This window comes from Ictalurus punctatus, chromosome 2, assembly GCF_001660625.3.
Source record: "Ictalurus punctatus breed USDA103 chromosome 2, Coco_2.0, whole genome shotgun sequence".
Lineage (NCBI taxonomy): Eukaryota > Metazoa > Chordata > Actinopteri > Siluriformes > Ictaluridae > Ictalurus > Ictalurus punctatus.
The window spans coordinates 30,032,738-30,059,680 of NC_030417.2; the positions used below are offsets into that span (position 1 = coordinate 30,032,738).

The window sequence follows — 26,943 nt, forward strand, 5'->3', positions numbered from 1 at the left end:
TTCCACCTCCATACGTCATCAGCCTCGGTCGGAATTGGCGGGTCGCAAAATCTTTTGTCTGGCCGAGTAACGAGTCTATTTCTGCAAAACCTTTTCTTAAAAGCATTTCAAACGTCCTGTGGTGCATTCTTAAAAAATAAAAATAAATAAAAATCTAATAAATTAGCACTCATTTGGGGGTGTCGTTGCGCCGTTATTTTATTCATCCAAAGGTAAGTCACGCCGTTTCGCCATATTTTTAACTAACGTTAGCTAACTGTTCGACTGGAACATGTTTTCAGCAGAGGATACCTGCAGGGATTTAACATACATTTAACTAGTGGTAGCTGGCAGCATTTCTCTTGGTAAATAACTGTCTGCTGGTCCTGTAACTGAACTCTTTAAATGTTAGTTTGTATTTTTGTAGTTCTTGTTCGTGGTCATGGGCTGCAGGTCAATATGGAGAACGAGGCGTGTTGTGCTCGCGCTTATCCTTCTCCTCTGCTCGCTCGGGCCGTTTTATTTTGAGAAGGGGTTGCTGTGGATTTCCCCACGCGTATTAATGTAGCTACCGCGTTATGACGGTTTATTTCGGGGTTTTTCTTTGAACGTTTTGCCGTTGTGGCTCTCATTTTATTATCTCAATAGTGCTCTCTGTTTTGTAGCATTGCGAAGAGTAATGTGTAACGAGCTTGGCTCAATCGGTTCCGCCCACTCCGCCTGTAGAAAGAAAGAAACGCCTCCTCTCCCGGTGACTTAGGATAACCGTAGCGACTATAATGTTTTCTGTATACAGGCCACAGATGTATACTTTGACCTGTTTCGTATAGCATGGATTCGTACTACAACAAAAAAATGTTTTAGTTCCTTAAACTGCTTCATACTTCGAATATGTTGTGTCTTTTTGCGCGCATGCGCACCGGAAGCGCGGTTTCCTGCTAGTAGAAAAGCTGTCAGCGGCCACGCAGCAGAATGGAGAGCTCCTTCATACGGTTTTATATTCTAATGCTATATGCAACAGCCATGTCGATATTGTGCAAAAACTCCATAAATAAATTGTGCACAAATGCATGATTAAACTCAAAGCACCAAATCACAATTTCACTATTGTATTTTTTTTAATGCAATTAGATATACCATATAATAATTATACAATAGAGTAGAGTATGTTTTTCCATTGCACAAGTACAGTGAAACTGGGGTTGCATCTTTCTTACTAGATACTATACAAGAAATAATAAATTTTTAAGATTACAACTTTAAAAAGAGTATATATCCTATCCTACATTACAGGCAGTGTAAACAGTGTTTGGTAGTAGTAGTGCAACAACTACAGGAATGTAGATATGGAGTTTTCATTAATAACACATTGTAATTGAGATTTTAATTGATAATACAGCTTTATCTAGTGGCTCTTCACTGGGTTTCCAATTGAGTTGTCATTTATTTTTGTCAGGCACACTTGGTATTGGTTGACAAGATTGTTTGTTGAACAATGGCATTTTAAATAAACCAATAAACCAAGATTGTTTATTGCCAATAATTCACTTTTACAGCTCCTGGTTAGGGAATGTGAAGTCAGTGTTTTCATAGGACCACTCAGCAAATATTTCATCCACAGTTCCACGATCAGCATGACTTTGGTGGTATCCAGTCTTTATAGGATTGTACAGTTTTTTTGGCATTTGTTGTGGCCAAAAACGCTTGATTTTGCTGAGGCTTTCCTCAAGATTTGTGCTGTAGGTTGTAGGATTTTGTTCCCTTTTTTTTTTTTTCTTTTTTTTTTTCTTTTTCTTCCTTCCTTTTTTTTTGTGCAGAAAAGTACTTGAATTGGCGACATTGCAGTTGCATGAAATTGTTCTTTCGCAGTGATGTTTGTTGGTTAACGAGACCTTTTTTGGCTGTACTCATGTTCGATGCATGTGAATCCAAGAAGACTTTTGCTGAAAGCGTGTTGTGATTCCGTCACATGACTCGTCTTGGCCCGAATCTGCAGAAACTCTGGTAATTCTGAAAAATTGTAATGTTCTTGGAATATCGTGGCGTTTCCTCGATTTTGCGTTAATTTCTGTGATTGCGACATCCCGGACGAACTGAGAATCTAAACGTACCATTTTCAGTGTAGGTGCTCTGCAATTGTGTTGTCTTTTTGTTTTGTTTTTAAAACTGCTTTTCTTGTAGCTATAACAAACGTACATGATTCAGGCTAAAATCGATGTTTAAAAAAAAAAAAAAAAGCCGTTTTCTTGGTGGGTGTGATTTATATGAATTGAATTCAGAGCTTTCATTAATTTTTTGTGATGTACTTGGCAGCATTTGGACATCTTGTCAGACTGCCAGTGTTCCCTTTAATAATGTGTGTAGTGCTGCACACTTCTGAAGGCTGTGTGAAATCGATACACACTGAAGAATTTAAGGCAAACCATATAATGTGCAGTAGTTAGAATGCGTAATAAACACCATTGGTGAACTCTCGTACAGTTTGATAAGTTAATGTGCAGTTTTCAACATGCGGGACAAGTTTGCATCTCTGGGGTCGTCATTGCTTTCTGTTGTTAATGTTGTCTCTCTAATATTACAGCGGGGTTTTAAGAATGGAAACCTTTTGTGCATAGCAACACGAGTGTTGCGTTTCCTGAGGAGCAGGTGAAGGTGTGAAACTGCTTGTGTTCCAGAGTTTATATGATGTTAGTGTTCTGTTTGTGTATCACCAACCTAATCACCAATGTTCAGTAGTTTCAGAATACCACACTGGATAAAATACTGCAGAGGGTAACTTTAACTAGCTGGCTAAAACTAGGGAAAAGGGATCTCTTGATGCCTGTAATTTCAATACAGCTTAAAATATCATTGGAAGAGGTGTTATGAGGGATAACACTGGGTTTTAAACAAGAACGGGTTGTCCCTCCCAGCCCTTGAGAGGAAACCAAGTAAAGAGCCATTTCACGTTACAATTTATCAACTAGCATGTGTTTTTGTTTATTGATGATTAATTATCTTTGTTCACTCCTGTTGTTGATGCCTATGTAGACAAGTTATTATAATTGACACATTAATGTTTGATTTCATACAGGGGATTAAAAAAAACTAAATACTTTTGAAATATGTATTTAATATACAATATATGCTTTAATTGTTTATTACTTATTAGTATTTTGAAATTATGGTTTGTTTGATCAAAAAATACTGCCTGGGCACAATTCTGAGCTGTTATTGAGATTTTGTAAATTAGGAAAGCAAGGAAAAAGCTTCATTGTTGTAGTTACTGATGAGATGGGAGCATGTTGGGGGGGGAAATGCTCAAAATCTTTCACATCGGTTGGTAAATGTTCTCAACGGTGCATGTCATTTTGCAGCTCGCAAAATAATAATAAAAAAAGCTGCAGTCATGGATTTCAGAAGCAGAAAATCACAGCTGGGCATCAAATCTTCTGAGGCACTAAGAAGTATGTTTGCTTCCCAAAAATATAAAAACTAGGTGTTGCTGGCCTGGATAAAGTAGGATCGCGTAATCAGCAGTTTTCTTAAGATACTTTTCAAATTGTACATTTGGAAGAGTAGATGGTGCTTGTTGTGAGCTGTATTAGCTGTAATATTTTTATTGTTTTTTTTTTTGTTTTTTTTTTTAAATTTTATGTTCTGAACAATATTACGATTGTGATTAATGCTGCTTAGTGTTATTTAATAATCTTCACAGGTGCAGCACTTGCTGCTGAAATGCCTGTAGGTGGTGTGATGACCTGAGAATTGTCCAAACACACCCTGTACCTAAAACACACATTTACAACCCCTGCAGGTTAGCACAATAAATTGATGAGTAGGTTATAACTAGAAATCGTTCATATTGATACAGCAGGCATACCACTTGAAGAGAATACCTTAGTTGGAGCCTGTTACAATTGACAAATTGTAGTGGCTCAAACTGTGATTAGTAAGCTGTGTAATCAATCATGCAGCCCTGCTAAGGTGAAAGCATTCGCTCTTTGGTTAATTGCTGTGCTTGGGTGAATATCTGCTTTTTGTAACTGTTAAAGGATGTGACTGCAGATGGGGTGGACTATTTCTTGGTCAAGTGTTGGTTTAAAACCCACTAGGAGTTAACTGTAAACCAGTCTCAAAATGTAAAGGTGAAGAATTGCAAATACTAGCGTAAGGCAGTTTTTAGGCTGAAGTTGATTTGTAATAGACAGGAACTCTTGAGGTGTTGCAGATTGGTCAAACACAAGCTCCACAGAACCATCTCTTAGCTACTATGTTTTAAAAACCTGTGTTTACCTAACAAACAATTACTAAAGTGTTTTAATATTGTTATTGGTAGTAATGTTGTATATCCTTACCATTGATATGTTTCTGCCTTGTTATTCTCTCCCTGATATCACTTAATTTATGAACTCCTTGACCCCTTGCCTCCCCCCCTCCCTAATCTGCACTTTCACTCTGTTCAGCTCTTTTGACGTTGACAAGGAACCAGAAGGTTCCGCAGACTCTTCCCCGACGAGTATGAGCCAGCCAACAGACAACACTAGTGATGCTGCCGCTGTCACCCCAGGTGTCGCACAACTTTCTATCACGCTAAGCTTCACTTCACTGTGTTGTCTCACTTTGCCGTGTGTTTTGGGAATGGGTGGTGATGTCGGGTGCACAGACAATTTTACTCTGCACAGTGGGTGAAAAGTGAACGCACAAAAGTGGAAATGTTTGTTCAGGGTCCAGCACCTGTTGAGTTCCCTGCCATAAAATGCATATGTACACCTGGGAATTAAGTGCTGATAATAGCATGCAACTGAGAGAAATTGGACAAAGTTTATCGCTGATCCGTCTATAGTTTAGGTACAACATTTAATGCATTGTATAGACACACTTGGCAAGCTGCTGGATCTCTTTAATTGGTTGTATTTAGTTTTTCCGAGGGCTAATTCTGATATTAAGTCACCGGTGAAACTAATGAACATCAAAATGCTGATACGGAAATACAATTAAATGTATTAAATATAAATGTTACTAAAGCTAGTCTAGTATTTACACTATTCTGCTTGCTCAGATATCTGTACACTAGGAACAGTGTCGGTTGTCTAAAAAATACTCCTCTTTCAAAAGACTTCAGTTTACTTTGATTAAAAAAAAGTGTTCTTCATTAACGTAAAGTTGTCGATTTCCGCTTGCAGTAAATCTGGTGAACCATGAACTATAACATGTCTAATGAGGCAGGGCTAATATTAAAACACTTAAACCTTTCTGTAGTCTAAATGAAGCCTGGGGTTAAAAAATTCATATACTGTTACTACTGATGGGTAGAGCATGCTAAAAATTAAGTATCTCGGTAAATGCAATTTAATATGAAATGACAGGTCCACTAATTGCCATTATGTGTATTGACTGAGTAAGGCATATGCTTTAAAAACCTGATTTGACGCATTAGTTGACATGCACAGCAAAGCACAGAGTAACAGTTCTCACAGTGAGCGCTTGGCTTCTGTATGGTTGTTTGTTTCTTTTCCATAATACCATCTCATCTGTGCTTTATCATCACACTTTAATAATGGTTCCTTGCTCTAGGCCACTTTAGGAGTTAGTACATTGCTGAGTGGTGGTGGAGTTTCAACATTGAATTTTATAAAGCTTGAAGATGCTCTAAATACAGCCCCTCACCCTCCCCCCTATATTTTTTTTTTTTTTTTTTTTATTTAAAAAAATATCCTACTCTTAGGAACTGACTGATTGATTGATTGGTTTGATTCTTTGCTGTCTTACCAGCACATGCTTGTTTCGATTACACCCTGGAACTGGAATGGTCTTGGGATTAGGATTTTATATTACTAATCTACACATAAGAGCCTATAATATTGAAATGAAGAGAAAAATTCAATATAGTGTGCAATATTTATTTAGAAATGATAATGAGCACAGCTGCAGCTCTATGACGAGAACGCCATGTAGCAAAGGGTGGTGACTGGGTAAGGAAGGGAAACAACAAAGAGTCAAAGGATAACTCTGAAGGAGCTGGAGAGAGCCAAAGCTCAGCTGGGAGAAGCTGTTCACAGGACAACCCAGATATTCTACAAAGCTGGCCTTTGCTCATTCTTGCCATGAAATGGCAAGCATGAGCAAAAGAGTTCTCTAGTCTGATTAGACCAAAACGTAACTTTCTGGCCTTGACACCAGGTTTGGTGGAAAATTCAATACAGCTCATAACTTTCAGAACATCATCCCTACAGGAGAAGCATGGTGGTGGTAGCATCGAATAGGCACATCTCTGCTTGTTTTTTGAGCTACAAACAAGAAGTAAATAATGTGTCATAATACATCTTAACTGTGATTTCTGTGGGTTAGAAATTTTAAAATCTATATTCTGGGATCCTGTTGTATAATCTGAAATGCTAGGGAAAATCTTATAGTACACCCTTTTTTTATTTATTTATTTATTTATTTTTTGGCGCATATCTGATTTATCATTGGACTGTGGAAATTTGAGTACTGCTTTTGCTTTCACTTATTACACTGTTGATCATATGCTAGATTTGTGCTAGTCCCCCCTCCCCTTCCACCTGTTTTGGGCTGTATATGTAACAGGGTTTACACAACTGATAGTACAAATAGGGTCACTGCTTCCCAACTCCGATTGCATTCTAGGTATTGCTGGAGAGGAGCAACAGTGGATGTGTTCCTGACAGGGCTCAAACAAAAGTAAAGTTGTTGCTGGTTTAAAGATATTGTATATTTTGCTAATGACTTGTCCGTTTCTGATCATTTGCACTACCTAGATTTAAAAATAAAATTAGCTTGGCTTGACAGTCAGCAGTCTAATACCCTGCATTAAAATGTAATGGCAGTAAGCCTATGTTGCTGTTTTCTGTAAAGCCTGCATTAGTTTAAGCTGAAGCTTCGTACCAGGTCAGGAATGCGCTCTCTCATATCATGATGACTGAGGACTCATTCTGGAACTCTTTTAAGTTCCTCATTTACTGACAATCGTGTGATTAACCTCTTGTAGCTTAGCGTTTGTACGCATGACACTGTTGCTGTAATTCCATTTAAAGTGTGCAAAGGCCTAGCTAAAAAAGGTAGAGCTCCTTTATGATTTTTACAGTTATCAGTGCTTTATTACAGTAAGTGATGCAATGTTGACTGGACCAAATGGTGTTGTCTTGGGACAAATTTCATTACTATAAGATGTGGAAATATAAAGTTTGTTTTTATTCCACTGGCTAATAAATACATGTAATGGAAGTACAGTGTACAGGCTCATGTTGACCGATGAATGCAATACAAAAAACAAACTTTTGCTTAAAACCCGCTATGTGCTGCATAGTTGAGGTATTCAAGAAGAAAAGACAAAGATAGACTGCTTTTTCCTTTTTTTTCCTGCCTTCTAGAACCTGCACCGGCAACTGCCAAACTGGCATCCACCGGAGGAAAGAAGCAGACCAAGAAGAAGGTGGAGGAGGTGGTAGAAGAGGAAGAGGAAGAATATGTGGTGGAGAAAGTTCTGGATCGACGGGTGGTGAAGGGTCGAGTCGAGTACCTGCTCAAATGGAAGGGCTTCACAGAGTGAGTGAAAGCATTAAATCTTGACCATACTTAAAGGAAAAGTCACCTTGAAAGTCTTGCATACTATAATGGTGTTTACTGGTTTAATTTTATCAACGACATTTTGTCTTTCACTTTGGTTAATGGTTTCTCACATTACCCACTATAGTGCTGGACTAACAGCTGATTGGGGGGGGGGGGGGGGGGGTTGGTTTGTTGATCCCCTAGGGGAATTTTGTTGCAATAGTACAATAAACAACAAATTACAACAATAGAGATTACAGTACCTATATGGCGGTATTCTAAATACATAAGAATAAATAAGAAGAATCAATAGTAGTAGAAGAAGAAGAAATAGTGCTGCCAGTAAAAATTAGGTCATACTTCATCTCTAACTAAAAGAAATGAAAGTGGAAAATCCTGCTTGATATTTCTTAGATCACATATGACCTGAATTAAGCTCCTGACCACTCGGCACCCCAGAGCTCAGTGCAAATACATAATATAGCTGCATTGTATTCCGGAACTTGGATTCTAGAAATCTGGAGTCTTTATCTCCACTACGTCTGTTAAATTTCTCATAAATCCGTTGAATGAAAAGTTTTTGTTTTTATGTGCTAATGAGAAATCTCATGTGTTATGATTTAAGCTCTTTTAAATGATCCTATTAAACAGCATTGTAAACCTATTGAAGTGCAACTGTGTGTGCACGTGTGGATGCAGTGGCAATGGATACCTTTTGCAGCCATCTTGCATTTACATAGTTAAAGCAAGCCAGGCCTAAAATCCCACTGTAATATCACCGCCAGCCAATGAATTATTACCTGAATCGCATAACATGACAAATATTTCTATGTAACTATATTTGAAATGTTTTGGTGTGGAGTCAATTATTTCTGTGTCGACTTGAGTACACTAATGAGCAATTCAGTGATGCTTCTAATGTCCCAATTAGTGAGGACAACACATGGGAGCCTGAAGATAATCTTGACTGCCCAGACCTAATAGCAGAGTTCCTGCAGTCACAGAAGAAGGCTGGAGATGAGAAAAAAGATGTGGGTGGCAAGAGGAAAGTGGGAGAGTCCGATAATGAGACTGGCAGTGAGGACAGGCCTAAGAAGAGGAAAGACGAGGTAAGAAATGGATTTGCTTTATGGACATTAGTGTGAATTAAAATTTTATATCAATAGGTTTAACCGGTGCCATGTAAATAGTCTTTAAGTGGTGCTTTTAACTAATTGAAAAGCTGTAAGCCCACATTTAAATCAGAGTACAAAAGTTGAAGGGTTCTCATTTCCTGATGCAGGAGAAGCCACGGGGTTTTGCTCGGGGATTGGATCCTGAACGCATTATTGGAGCCACAGATTCCAGCGGAGAGCTGATGTTCCTCATGAAGTGGTATGTGAAGATATCTTTTCTACAATCTGGTTCTTCTGTTTCAATTATCTGCACTAGAATTAGAATTATGCTTACCTGCTCATTTTTTCCTCTTCACATATTCACTGACCAGCCTTTTTTTTTTTTAGGAACACCATACTAATATTGAGTAGGACACACTTTACTAACAGAACAAGTTAAACTTTTTCATGGCTTGGATTTCACAAAGTGTTTGAAACATTCCTTTGAGATTCGGGTCCATGTAGACATGATTGCCTCACATAATTGCTGTAGATTTGTCAGCTGCACATCCATGCTATGAATTTTCCATTATACCACATCCCAAAAAGTGCTCCATTGGATTCAGATCTGGTGACTGGGGAGGCTGTTAACGTACACTGAGCTCATGTTATGTTCATGGAATCGGTTTTTGTGACTAGTTGCAACATGGAGCGTGGTCATGCTGGATGTAGCCAATAAGTTTGGTATATTGTGGCCATAAAGGGATAGTCAAGAGCAATATTCGGATAGGCTGTGGTATTCAGACGATGCACAACTGGTGTTGTGTGCCATGGAAACATTCCCCACACCATTACACCACCACCAGCCTGAGATTTTGACACAAGGCAGGTTGGGTCCATGGATTCATGCAGTTGATGGCAAATTCAGAGCTTACCATCAACACGTTGCATCAAAATTCAAGATTCATCAGACCAGGTGATGTTTTGCAAGTCTTTGACTGTCCTATTTAGCCTGTGTCCACTGCAACCTCTGATTCTTGTTCTTGGCTGAGAAATGGTTAAGCACAGTGTATTCTGCTGTTGTAGTTTCAAGGTTCAGTGTGTTCAGAGATGCATTTTTGCTCACTGTGGTTGTGAAGAAAGGTTATTTGAGTTACCGTAACCTTCTTATTAGCTCAAACTAGTCTGGGCATTCTCCTCTGACCTCTCCAATCCAGGGTGTCTGTGGGTCCTTAAGTCTTAAAATGTCTTCAATTCCTTAATGTAAAAATACAGGCATAATTAGCATTAACATGTTTTAAATTCATGTGTTAAAAATGCAACCGAACCGACACCGTAAAGAAGATTTAGATTTTATTTTGGCTCGTTGCTGTTTGAGATGGTAAACCCGTGTCACTGTGTTGCACTCAGCGTATGTGCCGCTCATCAGTGTTTTAGAGCAGCTCAGTTCACAGTAAATGCCGCTCCACACCAACTTCATCTCACTGTGAGTTTGAGTCGCTTATAAACTGCATTAGACACAACACTCGCCAGATTCATTTTGGTTTTACGTTAGTGTAATCTCAAGCATTTTTGTGGGCAGAGCTTTACAGCATTTAAAAATTTACAGCAAAAATAAACTGTTGCCAACTAAAAGCAGGTCTTCCTGCAGTTTTCTGCCAAAATAAAAGCCACAAGGTCTAACACACAAGTTAATTAAGTGAGAAATATATTATTGTTATATTACTATTTGTACCTCAAATAAAAAATATTCTGTGCAATGGTAATATTACAAAATAGCAAAGTTTTTTTTGTTTTTTTTTTAAATATATTTTTTAAAAATGATCATCTTTACAAAAATGTATGCACATTTATAACACCAATTGTTACATTATCCTGGCATTAAATTACAAAAAAACCTAGTAAACACTGCTGCAAGAGCGTTGCTAATAATATGGAAAGGAAATACTGGGTTTAAAAAGAAAAATTCACTGTTGGCACAAATGGGAATGCAAAAAGGATATTTGCTGTGGTCTGCCATATACCTCTATAGAAGTTTACCCTGCTATAGTTTACTTGGACTAAGAAATGGATGTATATGCATGAACACAATCCATTATAGCTGATGTATCGTGTATTTTTGGAAATGTTTTGAATATGGTATTTAAAAAGTGCTGATACCTGCAGATACCCTGCAATCAACAAGGCACTTCCGCTAGCAGAACTGCCACTCGTGAAATTTTATTTTAAAAAAAAATTCCCCACACCAGTTTGTGTAAATGTTAAAGACTCCCAAGAGATCAGCAGTTTCTAAAATACAGAAGCCAGCCTGTATGGCATCACTAACCATGCTATGGTCAATGTCACTGAAATCACATTGTTCCCTGTTCTGATAATTACATGAATGAGCATGTGTAAAGGTGTTCCTAATAAAGGGGACAGTGTGTGCATATACATAGTCCTGAACAGACATTTGACTCTAGCCATTGCATATGATTTCCTGAACCCTCATGCCTTCTTCATGGACAAGACCACTCCCATCAGAATAGAACAGTTTCTTCATAGGATAAAAATAATCAGTCAGAAGAATGTTGTATTGACTTGCAGTAACCAGTCCCTCTATGGGGACAAGTGAAGTCAGAACATGCCAGCAAAAGGTTTCCTTTAATTTATCACCCATCTAATATTTGTGTATAATTAACACACATTTGAACTGTATAACAAGACTGTAATATTAATAATAGTATCTCTCTCTCATTCATATATATATATATATATATATATATATATATATATATAATATATATATATATATATATATATATATATATATAATGTATATATGTATATGTATATGTAAATATCTCAGTATCTCATAAAAGTGAGCACACCTCACATTTTTGTAAATATTTGATTATATCTTTTCATGTGACAACACTGGAGAAATGACACTTTGTTACAATGTGAAGTAGTGAGTGTACAGCTTGTATAACAGTGTAAATTTGCTGTCCCCTCAAAATAACTCCACACAGCCATTAATGTCTAAACTGCTGGCAACAAAAGTGAGTACACCCCAAGTGAAAATGTCCAAATTGGGCCCAAAGTGTCAATATTTTGTGTGGCCACCATTATTTTCCAGCACTGCTGTAACCCTTTTGGGCATGGAGTTCACCAGAGCTTCACAGGTTGCCACTGGAGTCCTCTTCCACTCCTCCATGACGACATCACCAAGCTGGTGGATCTTCGAGACCTTGTGCTCCTCCACCTTCCGTTTGAGGATGCCCCGCAGATGCTCTATAGCTCAATTTAGGTCTGGAGACATGCTTGGCCAGTCCATCACCTTCACCCTCACCTTCTTATCAAGGCAGTGGTCATCTTAGGTGTGTTTGGGGTCGTTATCATGCTGGAATACTTCCCTGCAGTCCAGTCTGTGATGGGAGGGGATCATGCTCTGCTTCAGTATGTCACAGTGCATGTTGGCATTCATGGTTCCCTCAATGAACTGTAGCTCCCCAGTGCCAGCAGCACTCATGCAGCCCCAGACCATGACACTACCACCACCATGCTTGACTGTAGGTAAGACACACTTGTCTTTGTTCTCCTCACCTGGTTGCTGCCACACATGCTTGACACCATCTGAACCAAATAAATTTATCTTGGTCTCATCAGACCACAGATAATGGTTCCAGTAATCCTTGTCCTTAGTCTGCTTGTCTTCAGCAAACTGTTTGCGGGCTTTCTTGTGCATCATCTTTTAGAAGAGGCTTCCTTCTGGGACGACAGCCATGCAGACCAATTTGATTTAGTGTGTGGCATATGGTCTGAGCACTGACAGGCTAACCCCCCCACCCCTTCAACCTCTGGGTATGACGCTGATCACGTGCACTCAACTACTTTGGTTGACCATGGCGAGGCCTGTTCTGAGTGGAACCTGTCCTGTTAAACCGCTGTATGGTCTTGGCCACCGTGCTGCAGCTCAGTGTCAGGGTCTTGGCAATCTTCTTACAGCCTAGGCCATCTTTATGTAGAGCAACAATTCTTTTTTACAGATCCTCAGAGAGTTCTTTGCCATGAGGTGCCATGTTGAACTTCCAGTGACCAGTATGAGTGAGTGTGAGAGCGACGACACCAAATTTAACACACCTGAGACCTTGTAACACTAACAAGTCACATGACACTGGGGAGGGAAAATGGCTAATTGGGCCCAATTTGGACATTTTCACTTAGGGGTGTACTCACTTTTGTTGCCAGCGGTTTAGACATTAATGGCTGTGTGTTGAGTTATTTTGAGGGGACGGCAAATTTACACTGTTACACAAGCTGTACACTCACTACTGTACATTGTAGCAAAGTGTAATTTCTTCAGATATGATCAAATATTTACAAAAGTCTGAGGGGTGCACTCACTTTTGTGAGAGTGTGTGTGTGTGTGTGTGTGTGTGTGTGATATCTTTCCTATGTAATCAATTACACTGAATGTTTTCTCTCTTGCCTGCAGGAAAAATTCAGATGAGGCAGATCTTGTGCCAGCAAAGGAAGCAAACGTGAAGTGCCCACAAGTAGTTATTTCATTCTATGAGGAACGGCTAACGTGGCACTCCTACCCCAATGAGGAAGAGGAGAAGAAGGATGACAAAAGCTAAACATTAGGCAGAAATGAGCAACATGGTGGTTTTTGACAGAGTGGCAGTTGGTTTGCTTTTCTTTTCCTTTTTTTTTTTTTTTTTTTAAACTTTTTAACTTTTGCCATTAATCTTGAACACTTGGATATTGTGTAGAACACACATACAGTGGTGGGGTTTTCTGGAGTTTAAATATTAAAGAGTCTGTATAGCAACTGCAGAAACAATTCTCCATTTGATCCATCTCCTTTCTTTTTTCTTTTTTTTTTTTGTTGGATTATGGGAAATGTAGTCTACCAAGCTGCAAGATGGTCCTAAGTCAGTGTTTGTTTCAAATGGTTTTATGTGAGTACACTTTTGCAGCTGTGATGTATTGTGATTATGTGAAGCATAGACACCAGTATTTTTAAAGCAACAATAAACAAAAAATTCAGTAATATTCTTCCTTTTTAAATTTCATTTTAATATTTAGATTCACAGACTTTTCTATACAACACTTTTCTCTGTCCAGCTCCTCACATAGCCCTGGCTTATCATTTCCCCCATTATATAATGAAGAGTCTCTGGAGGACTTTGATGTAACATTGAACACCTTTACTGTATTTTTAACATGGATGGCCAGTATTTGTTGGTATTTATAGTATTTTTTTTTTTTTTTTAAATATATGTTCAGGGGCTGTTTAATACCGATTGTCAAATGCTCAGATTTAGTCTTAATATTACAGCAAGTTTATGATCTTCCTGCATTCAGCAATATAACAGCTGCTCCATGAGATTGGTGTGCTTATGGTTATTCTTGCTACTGTATGTGCAACAAGAAGAATTGAACAGTATCAAACAGATGTAGCCAAGTCATTCAGAGAATGTAAATACCACATAATGTTTTTAACCAAAAGCCCAATACCTTGTAAGGTTAAAAAGAACAGATTTTCAGGTCTGTTGCCTTTCACTTTCCTCTTCTCAGTCAGCAGCGTTTAACTGCTGTAGCATTTATTCCCCCTCTTCTTTTAAACACCATTACTAAATGAAGGCATGTTGCTTCATACCATAGTGTGTAAATGGATAATACTGCATGGCTGCAGCATTATTTAATAATATGGGACCTGGAATTCATGTTTTAAAAATTTGCTCTGGGTGGGAAGTGGGATTATTGGGAGATAGTAAACATTCATTTCTCTGGGTGTGCTTTTCAATTCCTGCATGTGCTGTACTCTGGGAATTGTATTAACTGAATGAAACATCATGTTTAGAAGGCTGTTTGGTAGCTCAGGATGCAATGGAATTTAATTATGTTTAAATCAATACATGACAACATTGAAACTACCTTGACTTCTACAACCTCTCGCTTAGCTTTGGAAGCTACTTTTCCTATAATCTAATCATGTGGCTTTTTTGTTTTTGTTTAGTGGTTAGAGATTTTGCACCTGGCCATTTTACATTTAAATAGATGGATGCAGTGGGATGGCTTAATATCTGTATAAAAATGCTGAGAGAAAGCAGGTGATCAACTTGTCCACTGTAATGGAACATGTACTATGCTTGTTAAAACAGAACCATACTGATTTAACTGCATGATTATCCGAGGCTCGTGTGGATCAGACTAATAGTTTAGCTTCTGAAAAACTGGTGTTTATCTTAAAAAAAAATATAAAAATTGGTTCCAGTGTTCAGGGGAAACGAGAGTCAGAATAGCATCCCACTAGTTAAAAATGCCATACGGTCTCAGTCGGTTAGTGACTAGAGTGCACATTCAATATTAGTGTTATGAGTTGTTTTTTTCTTTACTTTTAAAACGTTCCCGTTCAGTGTCCTTTCATTCACTGTTATTGTAAATTCGTCTGTATTTTCCCCCTTTTAGATGTTTTACATGTCAACACACTTGCCATCTTTTGGTTTCTTTTCCTTTTTAAATAAATCCTTTTTATTAAGAGTGGTGTCTACAGGAGGTAATTTTGCAGCTTCATATTTTCTTTTTACAACATGCTAAACAGACTGTTTTAAAGAATAAGCTGCACCACTAGATATATGGTATTTAATCTCTTTAATCAAACACAAAACAAGACCAGCTTGTCATCATGAACCAACAAAAAAAGTAGGAAAACATTATATGGCATTTGCAAAACTTGGGAGGAATAAAATATTACAGTCTCTGACTCGTACAGAATAGAATAATGCCTAAACGTGGTGCCTAACCAGCATCATTATTAAATATGTTTTGTGATTCAAACAGGTTCTACAGCTAACAGCATTTGAACAACACTTGAGCTAGACCTAACGCAGTAATGTTTTTACAGTCCATGAGTGTTATGCAGTTTTGAGGCTTTTGATCCACATCATATCAGAATTGCTTGTGTCGTCTACAATGGTGTAGACAACTATAGTAGTTCTTGGGGGTGCAAGGATAGATTTACTCTGGAATCAAAGACTTTTTACTTGTTTATTCCAAATGTCTAGTATAGCACCTTGCTTTACAGTTCTTACTGTTCTCATAACTCAGAAAATGGATGGTTCTCAAACCTTTTGCAACCAGGGACCTCTTTAACAGCAAAATAAATTTCACAGACCTTGCACAGCTGTATTGTCTGAGCATCACTGTAATAATGCGCTCAGTATTCATATGTACAGAAATGTTAGCTATTTATTGTAGACAGAGCTTTATTCCTGAACTTCCCCCTGGTAGAACATAGATTCAGGGTGCCATTATTTATATTTATTTTTGTTTTATTGAGATTTGGGTTAAATTTACTGAATTAAAGGGACAGCTCTAATAAGCAACTAGCAGGAAGAACTCAATAAATATAATTTTGATAAACGATTGATCTCCATTGTAAGAAAAGGTTAAAAAAAAATTAAATAAAATAAAAATCACAGACCCACTTGAGGTGCTCAGACCCTACTGTTTTAGGAAGGACCCAGTGTCATGACTGCCAGTAATTTCTCCATTGTCATGGAGGTTTGTGATCAAATACAAACACTGCTTTACTGATACACATTTTGCAGATGTGTATTGTATGCTTTGCTTCCTTCTCAACTGCACACCTTCATCCATCCACTATTTCACATAACTGCAAGTGGATGTATTTTTAGCCACTAAATTACAGCAGAAGTCAACTCCACTGCAAAAAGAATGGTTAGGTCATTTCTATGCTGATCTCTCCATTGAATCTTGCAACGTCTGGCTTGCAGGCTCACTCCTTGTCTTTCTGCTTCTTGCCAGACTTCCGTCTGGGTTTTGAAACATGGTTGTCGTTGCCCAGTTGCAGAGTAAAATCCGTGGCTGAGCAAGGAATCCTTTCCACCTCCCTGAGTCTACTCCTCACCTCTTGATAGAGGTCGTTAAGGCGTCGTTTCAAGTCTCTAACTGAACGCAGAACTTCCGATTTCTCCCTGAGCAGTCTTGCACGGTGACGCCGCAGACTATCAACAGTACATTCCAAATCCTCCAAGATATCCAGTTTCCTGCGACGACAGTTTTGCGCAGCGACTTTGTTCTTGCCTCTGCGGCGAATGTCTCTAATAAGTGCTAGTTGAGCCTCATTTAAGCGGTGCTTGGCAAGAAGCTCATTGAACTCTTCAACAGGCAAGTTAATAATGTGGTCAGTTGAAAATGGAATCCTCATGGAACGTGCTCGCTTCTCATCCCTGGTAGATATCTCCTCTTGGAGTTTATATTCCAGAGGTTCTTCTGAGTGCTCTTTGGGAGGCTTTCTTTGGTTGGTACATTGGGGTTGGTTGTAGGTGTGATCATGGCCTATATGATCAAGCCAGGGTGAATATTGGGATTGCAGGTAATGTGTGTAGTACATATTGTTTTGTTCTGGGGTATAACCTCCAACAGCTCCTTCTTCATCCATCGGCTCCTCTTTGATGTGGGTGTATCCTACAGCCCCTTCCCCAGAAATGGAGTACATCGATGACATCGATGATGACGAGCTGGAGGACGATGAGGATTCAGATCTACTTGGGGAAACGGGACTTTGGCTGTAGTCCAGAGAGAGTCCAGAGTCAGAGTCTGTCTGTTCCACTTTTTGGAATACCTCTGACTGGCCAGATCTGTTCTCCAATGTCAGATCCAGCGTACTGTTCTCATCAAGCATGGATTCTTTCAATAGAGGACCAAAAAGACTTGACTGGCTTGGTTCCTCCATAGAGAAGATAGGTATACTGACGTTTGAGCGGTCAGGTGTAGTAGAAAGGAGAAAGTCTATGATGTCAGGGTCATTAAAATTCAAATCGACATTAGAGGAGTTTGAAACATTCAAAGAAGTATCGTTCTGGTTAGAAAGGCAGCCGTCTTCACTGATGGCTGCGTTGGTTGCAAAAGATATCTCGCTGGATCTTGGAAAAATAGGTTGATGAAGGCTTAGATTTTGCTGTATGGGATTCTCCAAAGTTCCTGTCTCTCTTTCTCTTCCCCCATCATTGAGGTGAGAACTGTCCAGTAAGTCATTTGCACTCATGTCCTGCAGAGAGAACAGTGGTGTCATAGCATGTAAATGGGTTACATTTCATTTCACTTCGAAAATCAGATTCCAAAGTGGAATTCTTATTTATGTTATTCATTCACATCTAAGGGCAATTTAACATAGCCATTCCACCCACTGACATTTATAGAAGGTATGAGGAAACCAGAGAACCCCATACAGGCAGCGAGTATTTTCATTCCAAGGTATTTAGACCTGTTGGTTTATGTTGTGCTGTTTCATAAGTCACTTTTCTGGTAATTTTCCCCCTGATGCTAAAAGAATTAAAAAATTCAAAACATGAGGAAACACTAGATGACTTAAACAAAGAAAAGGTGTGGTGGTTACCTGTGGTCCCAAGACAGCAAAAACATCTTGCCATTGCTGTTCTAAGTCCAGCACAGACTCATGTTGAGGTAACAGAGGGGAGAATAGAGACCTGTGGTGTTGCAGTGGGTCTTCATCAGCTCTCACTGGATCAAGATCTGCCAACTAAGAAATGCACATATGAGCAAAAAAAAAAAAAAAAAGAAACTCGTACAGTATATCTGATAACGCTGAACACGTCAGACATCTCAATGAACACTGATTACGAATGACTGACTCGACTACAGATAATGAATTGCTAGAATAGTTAAAAGTTTTTGGCCAAAATCCAGCTGGGAAACTTACATACTGATCATGTCCTAAGGGGAAACCAGCCTCCTGTAATTGCAGACATTCATCAGTAGACAATGAGTTATCCTCCTGTAAACCTGTGAACTGGTAAAATGTAATAGAAGACGGAACATTTTTTATTTCAGTCAACTTATGTGCATGTGCTTCTTTGGAATACAAGATGTAATCAAAACCAGGAAACATTCTTTCTGAAGTGCGTAAACAAATCAGTCAGACAGACGTTGAAAAGGGTTTCAAAGACCTATTAAAAATCCTACCAATATTATTCAAATGCAGACAAAAGACAAAAGGCTAGCAGCTGACCATTTTTAATGGAATATGCTTAGTGATTGATAATCTCCTGTCAGCCATTTCAGAATGTTAACTAGACTGAAAATATTGTCCCTAAAAATTCTTAAAAGCCTTGAAAACCCCTGATTCCATTTTGTCTTCAAACCATGCATAATTATTTTTAAATAAAAGGTCTACTGTTTTCTTTCAGTTTAAATTAGACTTTTTATAAAGCATACAACAACAGGTGCCTTCTACGAGTTTCAGATGACTTCCTGCTTGTTAACACTAGATTATTAGGCCTGACTGCCAAAGTTGCAAACTGTAATTAAAGCAGGAGCCAAAAACAACACTACCACAACACTTTAGACCACTGAAAGAAGAATTCAGCATTACAAACAGCCACATAGAATAATTTTACAGTGCATTCAGGATGTAATCCTGAACATAGAACCCTCCCATTAGTACATTTGAATTTGAAGGAATAAAAAATAACAGCAAATCTAACCCATTCTCTGTTCATGATTATGTACATTGAATGTGCTGAAATGACTTTGATTTGAATGACAGATTTGAATGCTAACATATCTTATTATATTTATTTGATTTGTTAATGATAATGAACACATAGGAAGCTATGAAGCATACAGTGTCTAATGGAAAGGTATTGCTTCAAGTATAGCATACAGTCCATTACACATGCTTTTACAAGAAAATAGTGAATTCTTGTCATGTGAAACATAACCCACAGTCAGCTCCTAACATTGACTCGGTCCTATGTACTGTCCTCAGTTCTCTTAACAGAAGACCTGTCCTCATAAAACTATATTTGTGCACAATGTTTATTACTGTTCATATTACTATAATGTAAATTGTTTTAATACCTGAACATCCCCTCGTATGCTGGTCACTGGGTTATGAAATGGGTTTGAATGCCGCCAGCTGTCCATCATGAACTCATCCTCATCTTCTTCATTAAGCAGGCTGAAGTATTGATTTTGTCCTTGAAGTGACTGATCGTAGCGGACATTTTGGTTGGGGTCTTGCTGCCATAGTGCATCTGCTTCCTGTGGATACAAGATTTCAAGTTCAACACTGTATATGCTTTCAGATGTCTTAATAGTGTTCATGGATCAGATTATTCACACTATATGGCCATTTATTTATTTTTTTTTTGTGGACACCTGACCATTACACAAGAATACCAATAAGTCTAGCTGAACAATTGTCCTAAGACAGTCAGAAATGGAGGCAAGTCATATTGCCTTACACTGTCACATCTTTGTACATACTTAAGTGTAATAAATAAATAAATAAATAAATAAATAAATAAATAAATAGTCACAATATCCATCCATCTTCTACACCGCTTATCCTTCCTTTAGGGCCACGGGGAATCTGGAGCCTATCCCAGGGATCATCGGGCACAAGGCGGGGTACACCCTGGACAGAGTGCCAGTCCATCACAGGGCACACTCACAAACTCACACACCCATTCATACACTACGGACACTTTGGACATGCCAATCAGCCTACCATGCATGTCTTTGGACTGGGGGAGGAAACCGGAGTACCCCGAGGAAACCCCCGCAGCACAACAAATGATACAAGTGATTACTCAAATAGAAAGTTTCTTTATAAATAGCTACCCAGTGCAGAACTAGTTAGTTGTAATTCAACTACAGTGAGACCAATTCGTGTCTCTAAACCATTAGTAAAATATCAAGTACAGCTTGTTTGTCAGGATCTTGGATTCAAAAAGTTGTGTACGAATGTATTTTATGAACACAATTCAACTATTTACATATTAGGCTCAGTACTTAAGTTCTGTATTTAAAATAAAATTCTTTATTTCTTAGATTTTTATTTAATATTTTTCTGTCCCGAACTTTCCATGAACGGAATACATCATTCCATGGTGACATGTGATGGTTAAGGCTCTGGGTTACTGATCAGAAGGTCGGGGGTTCAAGCCCCAGCAATGCCAAGCTGCCACTGTTGGGCCCTTGAGCAAGGCCCTTAACCATCTGACCCCAGCTTCCTGACATGCCGGGATATGTGAAAAAAAAGAATTTCACTGTGCTGTAACGTATATGTTATCAATAAAGACTCATCATCATTAATGAATCTAGAATATATGAAACTTCCACATTTAATTAAATTACAGAAAAAAAAGGAGAACTTTTCCACGATATTCCAAATTTTTTTTTTTTTTTTTTTTTTTTTTTTAAACACACACACACACACACACACACACACACACACACACACACACACACACACACACACACACACACACACACACACACACACACACACACACACACACGGAGCCATTACAACCAACCAGCCATACATCATTACATTTCACTATGAAATTCTCATCAAAGCATTTAGTACTCCCAGAACCCTTTGCTCCCTGGTGGTTTACTTATTGTTAGCAAATCTAGTCAATTGGGGGATTTAAGCAATTTTATTAAAATCAAGCACTTATTTTTCTATACTTACCCATATGTTCTCAGACATGTTTTAAAAGGCAACTACTGCCTATAAATAAACTTAACCTTTCTGACCAGGACGTAGTGAAAGCAACAGCTTGTCTGTCACTGATGTAATATAATTAGATTTGAAAACCCCCTTCCCACTATGGATTAACCCAGTGAATCTGCAAACCAGTAGCCCAGAAGCAAGACAACAACTGTTATCCTCTTTGCCTGGACAGAACAGACATAAATGCTAAATAAATGTCATTCGTTTTCTTGTATGGGTGCGTAAGTTTATACTAGAAATATTGATTAGCAGTGTCTTTGCCATTTGTGTGTCTTGAGGATTTGAGTATACTGAAGCTTCAGAGTTACTTAATCATCAGCTGGTAAACAAGGATTGCAAAAGCGATTGTACACACACTGGTCCAAGTGATGCCTCCTTAGGTTACAAAACATCTCAGCCTGAGGTCAGGCAAGCTGTCCTGCAAAAAAAAAAACACAAGCTCTGAAGCCAAACTAAATCCATACTTCAGGGAACAGGTCACAACTAGCCTGCCTAGTTTACCCAAGAACCACCTTAAAGCCTGCAGTCAGACAGTGAGGGGAATTTTGAATATGAAGAGGAGGGGTGGCAAATGTCTCAAATAAGCCTCCTCAACTGTTCTGCTAGTGTGGAGTCTTTGTCCATTTCGTCAGTTGCAGGGGTCAGGCAACAGACTACAGTTATGAACAAAAGAAGCGACTGAGTGTAAAGGTCCGACATTGTTTTCATCCATAATTACATATATAGTTGTAGGGTAATTATCAATGATAAGACAGGCTGCAAGGTTCACTGTAAAAAGTGCCATAAAAAGACAGCTTGCTGCACACATCATAACAACCAACTACTGCTTCTCTACTAGGTCAACAAACATGTTCCTTAGTCCAAAAATAGATTGGTAGGTCATGTACAGGCAAGCCTGTCTGACCTGGACTGATAACTGTATAGATTTGACAATCACAAGACTTTTTGTAAGAATTCATATACCTGAAATTCATCTCAGAATGAGAGCTTTATATATTTTTTTGTCTCAAATGTGTCTTGGTTGTTTAATGACAAGTGACATTAGCCAGTATGCAGTCTGCCTTCTATATGGTGGGCAGGTTGAGCCACTAGGGGTGCTATTATATGTAGGCATGAATTTGTGATATCTCGGGCATTGAAAGTGAAAGATGGCAAATATAAACCAGGCAAAATTCCCCCAGCTCTCCACATTAGGAAGGAGTGAAAGTGAAATAGTGATCTAAAGTCCTCAGCAGCAAGTACTTTGGGCTTAAAGCCAAATGCATGCAGCAACTTGGACAGTGACTTGAGCCCCTTTAGTCTGGACAAAGAGTTCTTGCTGGTCACCATGTATCGCACTGTCTGTCTCAAACATATTAACCATAAAACAGTAGCCAAATATTCATGCAATTTGTGTAAACATCCATCTAAATGAAATAAATCCATCTTTAAAAAAATAAAATAAAAATAAAAACCTTTACATGTACTTACATGTGTGCTAATGAAATCCTGTACATAATACAGTTGCTAGCAGAAATCCATAAATATACCATTGTACATTTTTGCATGTGTTGCTTGTATGACTGACAACACTTTTCAACACAAAGATCACACCATCATTTCTGAATCCAGCTTTTGTGTAGCACCGAAAAATCTGACCTACACTGATGAATTCACGCCAGCATTGTATCCATTGACTGCTGTTGCCTACGACTCTGTCCCACCAGAATAAATATTCATGCTGTTGTTCTCTATTGCTCAATAGGTCATTTACAGTTGTAGGGCAGTAGGAGCCAGTGTTCATGTCTGTTCTTAGATTATTAAAAAAAAAAATAAAAAAAAAAGCCAGCCAGTTACAATTTTCCATGTCACACTTGTTGAGTGCATGTCAACAATAAAGGTTACTGTGACAAAAGTATTCTCAATTAATCATCAAATAAATAAAACTTTTTTTTTTTTTTTTTAGAAAGACCTCTGGTTAGCTAACTTTGTTTTGTAATCTGAAGATCACAGGCAAAAGGTTAATCCAGGCATGACAGGCATTTAGAGAATATAATATTAGGAATGCTTGCTGGTATAATGCAAGCATAAGTAATTGACAGGTGTATTGCCAGTTTTCAGTCTGAAATCTGAATGATAAGTGCCTTGCACCATCATTCATTTTTAAAATCAGACTTAAAAATCAAAAATACACCATTTTGTAAATATCAATCTACAATATTCTACTTACCTCTTTAATATCTTCACTATCCATTTGACTTCTTGAGAGTGTGGTCCCCACACCCAAACTTCCTTCATCCATAACCGGGTCATGTGCCAATTCTCCAATCCCTCCACCTCCCATCCTCATAGTCAAACTTGCCGAGTCCTCCGTGTCCACCAGCTCATCACCACCTTCCCAGGAACCAGTTAAGCTAGGTATAGTCATCCCGCTGTTGTCAGACTCGCTGTGGACCAGCCAGGCCTCGAGCTGTGCTGTTGGAATGTGCAGGTGCTGCAGAGAGCTAACCCAGTGCAACAACCTGGGAATTGGGACAAAGGCCGCCACATCTGGGCTCTTCATGTGGAGACCATATCCTTCTGGGGAGTTCTGGAGGTTGCCGGAATGGGTCTGTGTCAAATCTAGGCTTTGGATATTGATGTTATGTGGAGGAGGAAGGTAAGGATCCACATCTACATGCATCCCAGCTAGACTGAGGACAATGGCCACCTGAATTAGGCCTTCAGTGAAGTACTTCTTCAGGGGTTGCATGGCCCCTCAAAAACATACAATGGAGAGGGATCTTTTTCAGCAGTATGGTGGATACAGTAGTGGATTTCAATAAGCAAACCTGCTTTTCCAGAAAGTGAAGCAACTCAAAGTTCTGAAATTAAGGAAAATATTATGATTTAGAGTTCATTCTTAATGTGCCTCTTTTTTCCTGCTTGGACAACCAACACAGCAAGCCAAGATATGCACCTATGTTAATATGTCTGCATACAATTTATGAACGTAAATTAATGATACATGGATAATACATATGTAGATTTTACATAGGCCTGGATAAAGACACTGTTTTACACAGTGTCATTTATCTTCATTAACCGCTATATCTTGCAGGTTTGCAGTGGCTCTGGAGCCTATCCCAGGAAGACTGGGCATGTGGCAGGCATATACACCCTGAATGGGACGCCTATCCATTTAGGCACCATCTACATGAACCCCTTCACACACTCATTCATACCTAGGGGCAATTTAGAGTCACTAGTGCACCTTCTGTTTTTGGGAGGTGGAAGGAAACCGGAGAAAAGACACATGGACACAGGGAAAACATGGAAAACTCCACACAGACGGTACCCTGATCTTGGGATGGTGGCACTGCCATCACCTAACACTATGCCACCTTTAAACTGTTATATTTAACTGATGTAAATATGGTGATAGATTTGATTTGTATTGACATTCAGCCATCCTACGTGATACATTTGTATATAAATATACATTCCATATTTTATATTATATATAAAGTAGATTTTGAATAAATCTGCCATATATAACAGATATATATATCCATGAAGGAATATATTTAACATTTATATGCAAATATGACGTAACAGAACTCCATATTGGTCATTACCTTAAGGAAATACTTCCAGCTCGTGGTGTGTCTAGAAACTGCCAGAAAGACTTGACAGAAAGATAAAGCGGTGTTCTTAAACTTGTGCACGAAACTAACATACTAAGGACGGGGAAGAGGAGTTATTAAAACAGACGTCCTGTCCCTTTGACCTCCTCTTTGTTTATCTCCAACGGCGGTTGAGTTTCAGCGCGTGGCGTAACCTGAACGCTTCCCGGGAAATAAAGCTAGCAGTACGGCTTGGTGTGTCATTCCAGTTACTCAACCCAGGCTTTCCTTTCGTAACGAAGGAACGCGACAGAGTTTATTTGGGATGAGGAAAAACAGTTGCAACATGTTTCTGCAACCTGAAGGGTCTATGCAGTGTCTATAGAACAATATTACCATTAAATCAATGACTGGGGGGAGAGCGTTTAGTTTTCAAACACTTAGCTAGAATAATGCCTGAGTAGGTTAGTCTGAACTCGTGGTTCAACCACTTCCGTTTCTTTAAAAAAAAAAAGAAAGAAAGAAAAATCTCCTTAATTGTTCCTGTTCCCACTGAAACGTGTTATTATAACTATTTTGACTTGAACTTTTCAGCCTTCACACTCATACTAAGTTCACCAAAGTAGTGCGTCGCGCGCTATAAGATGTAGCCTATAAAAACATCAACTAAACATGATCCATACAAATAATAAAATAATAAAACTGCTCTCCTTACCACGGCAAAAGAAGTTCCAGCTATCAGAAATTACGGCAGATTTTTCCTCTTCCTTTCATACCGGTGAACTGGCTTTAGTGTTGCGCTCTGTAACGGGGTGTGTATTTATGGGCTGACTGGCTGCTCAGTAATCATCCCTCCCAGCTCCACGCCATAACACAACAGTTTCTTCTGTTTTTTTTTTTTTTTTCTTTCTTTCTTTCTTTCTGTCACTTCCTGTTCAACAAACCAGTGATACATTTGCGTTACACAACCGGAAACATACAGGTATCGTTTGGAAAAGAAAAGACAGAAAATCTGGTCTGATTAGTACTGCGCCCACTTTTAGCTACATTTGGCTGACTAAATTATATCAACTGATATTAAGCAATAACAGCCTGTGACTGTTAGTATGGCTGGCTTGTGCTATTGCTGTTGCTCTTTTACACTAGTGACAGCTGACAATTTTTTTCAACCTACCTTTAAACTTACCTTTACCAACCATCTACTGTACATAATCTTGCTGATAACTTTTATATAACTTTGATGATAACTTTTTATAGTTTAATAAACTATAGGGTATGATTGTTACACTACCACCTTGACAAAATAAAATGAAATAAAACAAGCTACAAGATTAAAATAATAATAATAATAATTAAATCGTGCAATTTATGACACTTCACTAACTTTCAGTTGTGGTGTTGTACTTTGCCACCTTTAACCACCTCTGTGGGTGTGAATCACCTAGAAAACATATACCAGTATGTCATGAGGAACTGACAACATTATAGGACAAATCAGAAAAGTGTTCAGAGATGACCGCTGCACTCTCACCCGCCACTGTTAGGGAAGATGTTGATCTTCCAGAGCCCTGAAAAAGTGCATGATGATGGCTGGTAGCAGTACTGCCGACTTCCTGAGAGTTAAGCTCAAAATAATGCCCAGGACACAGAACAGGAGGAGATGCTCCTTTTCAGTGGCATGTTATGGTCTCCTTCATGGAATCCTGCAAAATCGATTGATTTATTTACAAAATTAAGTAATATCATTTGCACTTCAGTAGGAAACCTGAGTTCAGCCACAAGGTCACCCTGAGTCATCTAGCCACCAATGACTGCACTTTGAGCTTCATACTAGAGCATGCAGTCCTCTCATTCTTTTTGCTAAAGTGATCACCTGTAAAAAGTTTAGTTAATTTTTAGCGACCTTCATTTCAGATTGTTATTCTGCACAGGCTCATAATAAAAGGCTTTAAAGGACTCTAGCACAAGCATCCCACATAGGACTCTGGAGGAATATTGCAGGATGTAGGTGCCTTACTTCTTTCAAGAACGTTGGAAAAAAAATTGTGAGCCCCCAGAGAGATGCCATGATTTGTGCAATGGCTGCCACATATGCCTTTCTTATAAATAGGAATTTGCTGCTGTCTAGCAATTCCTGAAGTATTTTGTTATTCTGTGTCCAAAGTGTCTGTAG

The 26,943-nt window shown here is 38.6% G+C and overlaps 2 protein-coding genes across 5 annotated transcripts; one reads left to right on the plus strand and one right to left on the minus strand.

The window, feature by feature from the left end:
• Nucleotides 1-15,155, plus strand: cbx1a (chromobox homolog 1a (HP1 beta homolog Drosophila)). Of its 4 annotated transcripts, none has more exons than XM_017494437.3 (6): nt 1-212; nt 4,425-4,528; nt 7,353-7,527; nt 8,438-8,639; nt 8,813-8,904; nt 13,102-15,155. In XM_017494437.3, exons 2-6 carry the CDS (start codon nt 4,480-4,482, stop codon nt 13,244-13,246), a joined length of 663 nt encoding a protein of 220 aa, XP_017349926.1. In that variant the 5' UTR covers nt 1-212; nt 4,425-4,479; the 3' UTR covers nt 13,247-15,155. The 4 variants fall into 4 exon arrangements, with proteins under 4 accessions (XP_017349926.1, XP_017349910.1, XP_017349918.1 ...); XM_017494421.3 differs by lacking the exon at nt 1-212 and adding an exon at nt 1,810-1,983; XM_017494429.3 differs by lacking the exon at nt 1-212 and adding an exon at nt 1,827-1,983 and having other exon boundaries at nt 8,462-8,639.
• On the minus strand, nt 13,303-25,800 carry nfe2l1a (nfe2 like bZIP transcription factor 1a). The gene is made up of 6 exons (XM_017494406.3): nt 25,486-25,800; nt 23,396-24,029; nt 19,521-19,703; nt 18,361-18,450; nt 18,037-18,180; nt 13,303-17,688 (listed from the first exon to the last, which is right to left on the minus strand). Exons 2-6 carry the CDS (start codon nt 23,915-23,917, stop codon nt 16,414-16,416), a joined length of 2,214 nt encoding a protein of 737 aa, XP_017349895.1. The 5' UTR covers nt 23,918-24,029; nt 25,486-25,800; the 3' UTR covers nt 13,303-16,413.
• Between the last annotated feature and the right edge of the window lie 1,143 nt (nt 25,801-26,943).